At 27.4% G+C, this 10,592-nt stretch overlaps 2 protein-coding genes across 5 annotated transcripts; one reads left to right on the top strand and one right to left on the bottom strand.

The window, feature by feature from the left end:
- The first annotated feature begins 219 nt into the window (after window positions 1–219).
- Window positions 220–4,803, top strand: Hfw (leucine-rich repeat domain-containing protein hfw). 2 transcript variants are annotated; one of them, XM_072022328.1, is made up of 8 exons: window positions 220–684; window positions 2,015–2,309; window positions 2,440–2,754; window positions 2,833–3,002; window positions 3,122–3,304; window positions 3,504–3,662; window positions 3,741–3,857; window positions 3,930–4,803. In XM_072022328.1, the coding sequence occupies exons 1-8, from the start codon at window positions 679–681 to the stop codon at window positions 4,200–4,202; spliced, it is 1,518 nt and encodes a 505-aa protein (XP_071878429.1). In that variant the 5' UTR covers window positions 220–678; the 3' UTR covers window positions 4,203–4,803. The 2 variants fall into 2 exon arrangements, with proteins under 2 accessions (XP_071878429.1, XP_071878430.1); XM_072022329.1 differs by having other exon boundaries at window positions 221–684; window positions 2,033–2,309.
- Window positions 4,804–5,007: 204 nt separating this feature from the next.
- On the bottom strand, window positions 5,008–8,334 carry Ais (DExD-box helicase 52). 3 transcript variants are annotated; one of them, XM_072022326.1, is made up of 13 exons: window positions 8,174–8,334; window positions 7,972–8,085; window positions 7,643–7,879; window positions 7,382–7,567; window positions 7,031–7,286; window positions 6,886–6,958; window positions 6,602–6,805; window positions 6,427–6,517; window positions 6,227–6,349; window positions 6,005–6,155; window positions 5,860–5,935; window positions 5,609–5,773; window positions 5,008–5,515 (listed from the first exon to the last, which is right to left on the bottom strand). In XM_072022326.1, exons 2-13 carry the CDS (start codon window positions 8,056–8,058, stop codon window positions 5,395–5,397), a joined length of 1,770 nt encoding a protein of 589 aa, XP_071878427.1. In that variant the 5' UTR covers window positions 8,059–8,085; window positions 8,174–8,334; the 3' UTR covers window positions 5,008–5,394. The 3 variants fall into 3 exon arrangements, with proteins under 3 accessions (XP_071878427.1, XP_071878426.1, XP_071878428.1); XM_072022325.1 differs by having other exon boundaries at window positions 7,972–8,333; XM_072022327.1 differs by lacking the exon at window positions 5,008–5,515 and having other exon boundaries at window positions 5,658–5,788; window positions 7,972–8,334.
- Between the last annotated feature and the right edge of the window lie 2,258 nt (window positions 8,335–10,592).

Raw genomic sequence — 10,592 nt, 5'->3', positions numbered from 1 at the left:
TGTCACAGAAATTAAAAATATTACAAATCTATATAACTACATTACTAATCAGTAGTAACATCATAATACATATATACATATATATATGTACACAGCATTAATATTTAACGTTTATAAGAACTAATTTTTATCGAAATAATTCAGATGAAGCATACATGCATATATATTTAATGGAATGTTAGATTACAAACATTTTTGTAATATTTATTATTCTACTGGGTACATTACATGATATGTAGATATGTAAATAATTAAATATCAGAAACATAGAAAAACAAAAGATGAAAGCAAAGTTAGGAAAGGAGGATAACAGTGATTCTAGTGATGGAGTAATTTATCGTTTGTACAGGGCCACCGAGTGTAATAAGCGACGCGTTCTGCCACTAGCTAACCAATTTTGATTCATTAATAGGTCGACCTGTATGACCTAAAGTGTCGGAGACTGCTAAACGAATTAATTTACGCACATTCTTTTAGTGCGAATACGCAATATTTGTGCCTTTCTTACATAGAAGCAAAATTTTGTTTATTTTCAATTGTGATTATTTTTATCCGTGAGTTATCTCTATCAGTTGCATACATAACGTTGTTCTACATCGAATGGAAAACAATAGAACTTAAAAATTACTTCCCAATGTAGACGGATTTTTTGCCAGTTTTATTATAAAACTGTGCAAAATGAAGGTAACTGAAATTTGAATAAAATTTTTTCATACATTTCTTCAAATTTTTACTCGATATTAGTAATTTAAGTATAAATCCTATGCCTTATACATGTGCCCGCGCGCGCGCGCGCGCACGCACACACGCACACACACGCGTACATGTACATAATAAGTAACTTTCTCAATTCTTTCTCAGTGAAACACGGCAATGTATGTTCGAGCTATGTTGAGAGTAAGCTTCGATATTAGTTTTCATCCTTTGTTAAAATTATTGCTGCAGCCTTAATTGTATCAAAAATTTATTATAATAACGATAAATTATATGATATACATATTTTTCAAAAAGTTTTCTTTTTAATATGTTGTATGATCGTATGTGTATATATGTATACTTCATCTTTGCTTATAAACCATGAAAATGAAGTTTCTACTTACGAAATGCTTGAAATGCTTACAGTTTATTTCGCATTTATTTCTAAATTTGTATGATACTACAGCACTAATATTTTTAGTTAAAGTAAAATTATAAGAATACACTATTTTATCGATTAATTATTATGAATATAATCCTTTTTTAAAAATACAATTACAATATCGTTTCTAGTTAATTTTTGCGAAAACTAGAGATAAATTTTCAAAAGATAGATTTTTATTTTACAACGTATAGTTTTTTAAGTTATATGTTTTTCGTCTTACTTACAATTTTTTTTATAATTATACAAATTCATAAGCCCATATGTGAATAAATATAGTATACGAATATTTTGCGAAAAGAAAATTAATTTTCTATCTTCTTACGGAGATATGTAACATTTGACATAGAATCCAATTAAAACATTACATTAATTAAATTATTGTGTTAAATTTCGTACTGTTTTAATATCCCTATTATGATTAATTTTTATTAAAATAAGAAGTCAGAAGCAGCAGCAAAATAATACAAACTATTTTTATAATTAGATAAATAATTGTTAGCATTAAGTTCAATTATAAATAAAATAATAACAACTTTTATATGAAATTTTTATCAAAACTTTCTCTTTTTATTTGTAGGCTAAGTAATATTTGGGCGTTCAATCTGTGTTTATCACTTGGGAAATGTTGTTAATATTAATGTTATTAGACAACAAAGTATTATGACAATTGAATTACTAATTTTAACAATACATGTATTATGAAATGTTCATGATTTTGTATGATAAAAAATTTTGTTTTAAGTTTAATTTAATATATTGTCATAGTGGAAGTATTTGTGCTAGTTTTATAATGAAAAATTTGCATTTTATTTGCATATTAAAATAACTGTGTAAGGTATAATGTTATTAATTAATTAATATTTTTTTTAAAAGGATCAATTGGATTTGCAGATGCAGTGGTTTGCCATAATGATGTGTTTATATGCTGGTGTAGCAAGTGCAAGGACAGAAGAAGATCAACAAACATCCTCTTCAACTTCGATTATTGGGACATCTGATGGTCTTTTAGAACAATGCTTTTACCGACAATCCAGTGAATGTCCTGATGTTAAAACAACTCGATGTTCTTGTAAGAAAATTGTTCTAGCCCATAATAATCCTGAGGGTAATGCTGTACTTTGTTGCAACTTGGATGTTCAGAATTTTGAATCGGAACTTTCCTGTGCAGGTTATTATAAAATTATATTAATGACAAGTGAAATACAATTATTTTATTGATACATTACATACACAAGTACTTGACATATATTTCAAGGTTTTAAGATTTATTTATTCTAATAACATTTTGATCATTACAGGATTTCCATCAAACATATCATACATACATATAAGAAATGCAACATTGGATGTATTCAATGTAAGTGAAATTCGGTGGAGAAGGCTAAAGTCACTTGCAATTACCGATGGTAAAATTAATAGAGTGAAGGGACAGTTTCGAATGATGACACCAACAGTTTGCTTGAATCTTTCAAATAATGCTCTCATCGAAGTAGAGAATAATTCACTTACCCGATTAGCTCAACTTACTACTTTGGACTTGTCTTATAATAATCTCACACATTTACCAGCCTTAAATACAATGAATGGCCGAGAATTTTGGCTTGATATTTCAGGTAAATAGGAACTAGTGATAAATTTCAATATCAACATTGTACAGATTGTTTAAGATATAATATAGCTTTTATGTTTAGGAACAAATACACTTTGGTGTCATGACATTTACCAATATATTAATAAAACAGGAGAAAAGCAAATTAATTTCAATCATGAAAATGAAACTGTATGTTCAGCTAGTAAGACTTGGCATTGGTTCAACACTACAGAACAAGTTCCATTGAAACAAGTTCGATATCTTAGTTTGGTAATAGTTTAAAAACAAAAATTATATTTTTAGAATCCAGTATCATGCAATATAAATAGCAATTCAATTAACGTTCTAAAGTGATATTTATTATCTAATTTTATTTTATGGATCAATAGTTGCAAACAGAATGTCCAAAAGGTGATACATGGCAATGTCAATGCAACTTCAGAAGATTGGATATTGTTGAAGGTAAACCACCGACTTTAGCGGTAAATGTAGATTGTAGCGGAATTCAAATTACCGAATTACCTGAAAAATTACCTCGCAATACTATAGCCCTGAATGTATCATATAATAATGTACGTAAATATTATATTTTTTTACGTTATCTAAATTAATAAAGTATGTTAATTTACTTGATTGCTATTTGTTGATGCTTATCTAATCGATAAAAATTAAAGATTAATTATATAAAAATATAATGCGAAAATAATATTTTTATCATTTTTATTATATCATTAAGTGATATGTTATTATTATTATCATTAATTGTTATAGATCACTGCATTAGATGATCTGAGTACCAATCCATGTTATGAAGATATAAGAGAGTTTTATGCAGACTATAATCATATATCGTCTATAAATAAATTAGAAGGGTCCAAATTTTTAGATAATTATGCTTTGCTTAGTTTACGATACAATAAAATTAAATCTGTAAGTAGAATTCAAAGAAGTTTGGTAAGTAATAAATAAGAATATTTCAATATTATGCACGATATTTTAAATGCGCAGCTTCCAACGTACATTTTAAGTCCTAATATTCATGACAAAAGTTTTATCAGTTCGCGATTAGTAAAGCTTGGAGGAAATGAATTACATTGTGATTGTAACACGGCCAAGTACCTAAAGGTAATATTTTGATTATAATTTAATGTTGATCTGCATTTTTTCTAATGTTTAATGTTATATATTATAACTCAGGTATGGTTACAAACTCGCATATTAGATTCCGATGAAGTATTATGCGAAAATGTAAAAGAAAAAGTTGTTGACTTAGAACCTTCAAAAATGTGTGTTCATCCTGGTGATTGGACAGATTATATTTATTATATTATTGCTACAGAAGTCGTACTATTGGTAAGCTTGATAGCTAAAGTATCTTATGATTATTGGATTTTTAAAACGGCAGGTTACCTTCCGTGGCCAGCAAATAAAATGCCGAAACTACCTTGTGATTGGCTATGTGAGACCTAATAATATATTTTTTATATTTTATTTGTACCATATGTTTTACTGAAAGAAAATGAATTTTAATATTTCCATAAAATTAAAAAAACATGTATGTTCTTATGCATATGTAAAATATACACAAATAGGAAATGTTTTAACTAATGTGTATATTAACTTACGTGTATATTGTACAAAAATATATAATTACTTAAACGGTAAATACATAGTAGTGAAATACAATTACTCAGATTTCAAAATTTTAAATAAAAGAAATGAGCTAGTGCCATAATTTTTAAGTATCTTTTTGTGATTAATACTCAAAAGTGCAAAATAAAATTCATGTATACTCAAGTTTATAACATCATAATTGTAACATAATTCTTAAAAAGTAATGATAACTTTTTCTTATCAAAAGCAATTTATTTTAATGAATATCATAATAATCAATATTCATCTAATACCACTATCTTACAATGTGTGTTCATATAAATTGATCCAATACATATCAGATACACAAATTTAATATATTGCCATGTCTAATAAAGATGTGGTATTTTGTATTAAATATTGTATTCAATACCTGAATTACTATTTCATAATGAAAATATACTAATTAAGAATATAATATTGTTAATAATATATTTTTATATGATACGTATGAGTGTGCAAGTGTACATATAAAATCAATAATTATCCTATTATACAAACAAAATAATATAGTATTGTAATAAACCGTATCAGGCCATGCAAATATATTTTACATACTTACTTAATAGTTTATCTTTTGATGATGATTGATGGATATATACAACATATATTTATATATATGTAAACGTTTATACATATGTATTTAAAATATTTTATCATTCATACAATACATTTACTTCACATGTAATATGATTATAAATTTTTTACTAGTTTACAATATCCTTATAATCATGTAATTATGATACTATTTTTATAATATATATATATATATATATTTTAAATCTTGCAATTATTTTTGTTACTGCGCATTATTTCTTTATATTATGAAATTATTTTTTCGCTACATTTTTTAATTATATTTTCATTTTACTTTTGTCTGTTCTCTTGTTTCTTTAAAATAACATAATAATCGTGTATCAGTTAATATACACGATATTAAGTATATATAAGACTATTTCTTTTACTCACGTTTTATTCAGAAATTTTTTAAGTCATTCTTCTTTCTTTTTTAAGTTGTATGTTGTTTATCTATTTCTCTTTTTTTTAAATGTTTTGTATTTATTTTTTTATCTTTATTCTCTTTACTTTTTAATTCATATTTCTTTTTGGAATCATTTATAGCAACTTTTCTGTAACATGCAAATAAGGAATAGTAATTTTGAGAAATAATATTCTAATTACTAGATATTTACTAGAAGCAAGTATAATTACATACATCATACCTTTTTTTAAATGTTTCTACAGATTTGAATGTAGGCATAGTTGATATCTTTTCTCTAATAGGAGCCTTGCGTTCATGTTTTCGTCTTTCCTTTTTACTATGTTTTTTCATGGCTAACATATAATCAGGAACATTACAACCAGATTCTCGCATGATAGTAGCTATACTAAAATGTTAAAAACTATTTGTAGATATTTACATAAAATAATTTTATCATATCTACATATTTTAATATAATGCTTCAACATTTACCTCCTCAAATTTGTAGTATCTTGTACAGTAAAAAAAGTAATTGCTTTTCCTTTATGTCCAGCTCTACCAGTGCGACCTATTTAAAACAACACATATTGAGAGTTTTGAGATATTTAATTTTTTCATTAAATTTGAAGATACATACCAATTCTATGAACATAAGAAATAGCAGATGGTGGGAAATCGTAATTAATAACAAGATTTACACCTTTGAAATCAATACCTCTTGCCATTAATTCTGTACATATTAATACCCATATTTTTCCTTCTCTAAAACAACGAACGACATTGTCTCGCTGAAAAAAAAAAGAAGTGTATTATATTTAATATTATTTGATTAATAAGTTATCATCTATGTAAAATATACCTGCGTTTGTGTTCTATCAGCGTGAATAACATCAACATTGACTCCATCATATATAAGTTCGTTAAATAATTCTTGTGCTCTTTCCTTGCTTTGCACAAATACTAGTACAGGTGGTAATACTCCCTTTATCAAATGCAATTATTTACATAACAATTTATTAACATAGATTTCACAAATGTATTGACAAATAAAGGTGATACCTTTTGAATAATATTTCGAAGTGCCACAAGTTTTCCTCTCTCTGCGCCAACAAATAACAATTCTTGTTCTACTAAGTCCGTTGCAGCATTCCTATGATGAATGTAATACCAATAATCACTTGTTTAAAGAAACAGTATATAATTTGTTATATATATAAAAAAAAGGAAATTAAACCTGTGCCCAACAGTAACTGTTATAAGACCTTTCAGATTACGTCTACACCATTTGGTCACTATAGGAGTATTGGTTGCACTAAACATTGCTTTACGTAAATTTTCATTTGTACATGACTTTGAAATTGTTTCTAACTGGTCTCTGAAGCACCTTGTCCCATCCTCAAAGAGTTTATCTACTTCATCCACAATTAACCATTCAACACTATAAAATTTTTAATGTTTCATGCATTATACATAACTTTCATAAGATTAAGATATAACAAAATATATATATATTATTACTTGCTAAAAGAAATAGCTGGTGGATCCTGATTCAACAGGTATATTATTCTTTTTGGTGTAGTGATTAATATATCTACAATAAATAAAAATATAATTGTATATCATATTACTTTGATGTATAACTTTCCATACAATTTATACCAACCAAATTTCTGTGAACTTTTAAGTCCATATTTGTTTAATGCTTGATTTACTTTACTTATAATATGAACTCTAAAATTATATCCTTCGCTAAGACGCAAACATTCTCTATATGTTTGTTTTGCTAATTCTCTTGTTGGGCTTAATATAACAGCTCTAAATCCTTTCTTTTCTGGTCCACCTAAATAATGAATTATAGGTAACAGAAATGCAGCTGTTTTTCCAGATCCAGTTGGGGCGCAAGCTAGTACATTTCTACCCTATTTTAATCATAATTATAAAAACATCAATGTTTTATTTTTAGCTAAAAGCATTAGTATAAATAAAATCTCAGTAATAAATATAGTAATCTTACTTGCAGCATGACGGGTATAGCTTGCATTTGAATTGGAGTAGGACATTTATAACCACAACTTGTAATATTATGTATTAATTTTTTAGATATATTATAAGTTGTTGATAGTTCAATAAATTCTGAGATAGGTTTAGGTATACAATTACCTGTGACACTTATGTGATGATGATTACGAAATTGATTAATCTAAATGAAGAAATGTAGTATTTTAAAACAATTATTGTCTCTTACATTAACTCATATTAATAAAATATTGTAAACCTTTTCTTTTTCTAACTTTAACTGTTTCTCTTCAGTTAAAGCTATTTTACGCTTTTTATTTTTATTTTGAGGAATAGACATTCCATCAAGCAACGTCAAGTCATTAATATTTTCAGTTTCTTTCTCGACCTCATCATATTTTCTTTTCTCACATAATGTTGAATGATTTATGTTATCAAAGGCTTTAATGTTTATTTTATCATCGTTAACTCCATTTTCAGATTGTTTGTTGACAAGCTGTATCAAATAAGACAGTTACTATATCTCTATGAAATTTATTTAAAATATATTTGCATCTTCAAAGGTAATGTTTTATTTTCAAAGAATACCTGAAATCTTTCTGCCTCAACTTGAAAACGCTTTTTATCAAATTTTGCACCAATAGAAAGTTTTCGAAATAGCTCATATGCATCCATTGTTTTTAATCGTATTTAATAAGATTTCTATAATCACACACACTCTTCGTTATTAGGTAAAATCAAAAGTAAATTAAACAATATTAGAAATGCGTTTACTAAATTCATACAGTACATACATCATTAAATATAGTAGCGTTTTGTAGGTTGTCGACAAAATAGTGGCTCCATCTGTTAAATCATTAACAAAGTAGCTCATATATGATTACATATGTATGTACTTTCAAAGAGGAAATTTCTTCCCTGTTTATACTATATTATATTATACATTATCAATTTGATACTATACATTTGTATAGTTTGTTTTCACTAACCTACTAGAACACAGCGCTCTGTGGCTAACAGCTGATTTGTAAAGCACACCCTATTATCAGAGAGGAAATGAGAGTTCTCACACTTGTTATTCCGGTTGTTTTCGGACTATTGCTGCTCCCAGCGGCCAAGTTTTGAAGGTGTTCTACGTTAGCATATACAAGAACCTATGTACAAGATCTCATTTCATTGCTTCTACAAAAAAAGCTACTTTTCTATTCGAAACAGAAGTATGAAAATAACAAAATCGCACAATAATTAAAATTAGTTGCTTTAGAAAGAGAAATTAATTGCTTATTATATCTTTTTTAGAGAAGAAAAGAGAATCATTTCCTTCAAACGGTAATGGATTAATGAAATGATACAATAATTTTAATATATTCTTTATACATGATAACTTTTTAGATTTAACACAAAATTTACTTTCCTCGCGATAATGTTTTTGTTATAATAAAATCTAAATTTCATTTTAATAGTAATTTCAATAGTTTACTGCAATAGATAATATAATATTTCTGACTTAATATATTTGCAGAAAAAGAATCTCTCGAATTGCATGGTCGTCATCCCCTTCACAGGGGGAGATGCCTTTCGACGCTTCGTGAAGATCGACGACCCGCCGCAGTTGAGTAGTATAACATAATTCAATGTCAAACATCGCTGAGACAATGTATGTGGGTACTCATTCAAAAGTGAAACTTTTTTATTTTTAACTCTTCCTAAATTAAATTTTTACTAACATATTTGTGAGGGCTTTTTGAATAAAATGGGATCAAATACGATATATTTTGAATTACAGTTACTTACTGATGTGTATTTAATTATTATTTATTAAATAAGCAAATATGCTCCAAATTATATCGTGTTTAGTTCCATTTTATTTAAAAAAATGTAATAAGTATATTGGTACGAATTTCATTCATCACTGTTTATTCCCCGTGGTTGATCGAATGTTGTGATCATTTGGGGTTGGCGTTTGCACATGGTGTGCTGATTAATAAATCTAATTATAAATCGCGTCCGTAGCGCGATATACTCTTGAACTGGGGTAAAGGAGTTAATCGCTGGTAAACGGCGGGTCAAGAGCAAGTCAAGAGCTAGCATTACAAAATGTCTGAAATGAATAATTTTAATAATTTTACTATCTACTATTTTAATAATTTTATTAACAAACAAATGTTCGCTGTATCATAAAACCATCATCCCATTGTATTTTCTAACAATCACAAATTAAAAGAAAGGAAAGTTTGTATTTTGAATTAAAGGTCTTAGGTTGTCTTAAGCATTTACATGTTATCGAACGTTTCGACCTTCAGTCCCTCTATCTCTTTCATTTTCATTGTCCTTTTCTACATTCGGCACGTCTAAGATCTCAGTTTCCAGAAATAGAGTCGTTTCTACATCTGTATAATTGCAAAACTTTGAATCCACAATCCTTGCAATTATTGCATATTTTCGTATCTCGGGAAATAAGAGAAACCACCGGTTATACACATGTATAGAAAAAAGTTGTTCAAACTCATGTCCCTCCCCCCACCACATACTGAAAAATTAACAACTAAGTATAATTATTGCGCGATTTTGTTATTCTCATACTTGTTTATATTGAATAGAAAAGTATTCCGCAGAATCGTACAGTGAAATAGGTTTTTGTAACGTGGAACCAAACAAGGCAGATGCCTAACTTTGTAGGTTCTTGTATAGATAAGCGTGAAATACCTTCAGCACTTGACCGCGTGGTGCAATATCTGTATTGTGTGTGTGAACTCTCTCATTTCTCCTTTACTATTGCATTAAAAGCCTTACCCCTACCATGGGAGTTACCAGACCGCTGATGTATACACGACTTTCTCGTGAACGTAGCAAATAGAAATATATTTCTATAATATAAATATGAATGATATTATATAAAAGATACATAAATATGTAGAATGTATGATAAAAATTATAATACGAATATTCTTTTTTATTCTTTCTCATTTTTAATTCAAAATTTTTAAAATTCAAATATATCCCCTAGATCCTGGGGAATAAAAACATTATGAGAATGGTACGCATGAATCATACCATGTGACACACCGTATAACGCGGTTTTCTTTTCTTTCATTTAATACGAATATATTTTATCATGCGTGTTACATAAATTGTCATTATTTTCTTTTTATATACGAATATAGAATACAATACATTTACAAATATATATTTTGCTTGAATATTTGATT

This window comes from Bombus fervidus, chromosome 2 (assembly GCF_041682495.2).
Source record: "Bombus fervidus isolate BK054 chromosome 2, iyBomFerv1, whole genome shotgun sequence".
Lineage (NCBI taxonomy): Eukaryota > Metazoa > Arthropoda > Insecta > Hymenoptera > Apidae > Bombus > Bombus fervidus.
Note: the sequence above shows the minus strand (reverse complement) of the source record. Positions and strands in the feature narration are given on the sequence as shown.

Excerpts from the sequence above, each read along its gene's own strand:
- Ais (XM_072022326.1), bottom strand. The coding sequence starts at position 8,058 with ATGGATGCATATGAGCTATTTCGAAAACTTTCTATTGGTGCAAAATTT. Across the intron at positions 6,350-6,426 it reads TTCGAAATATTATTCAAAAG|GGAGTATTACCACCTGTACT; the intron begins GTATCACCTTTA and ends CATTTGATAAAG. Across the intron at positions 5,774-5,859 it reads GATACTACAAATTTGAGGAG|TATAGCTACTATCATGCGAG; the intron begins GTAAATGTTGAA and ends TTAACATTTTAG.
- Hfw (XM_072022328.1), top strand. Across the intron at positions 2,755-2,832 it reads ATTTTGGCTTGATATTTCAG|GAACAAATACACTTTGGTGT; the intron begins GTAAATAGGAAC and ends TTTTATGTTTAG. Across the intron at positions 3,003-3,121 it reads AAGTTCGATATCTTAGTTTG|TTGCAAACAGAATGTCCAAA; the intron begins GTAATAGTTTAA and ends ATGGATCAATAG.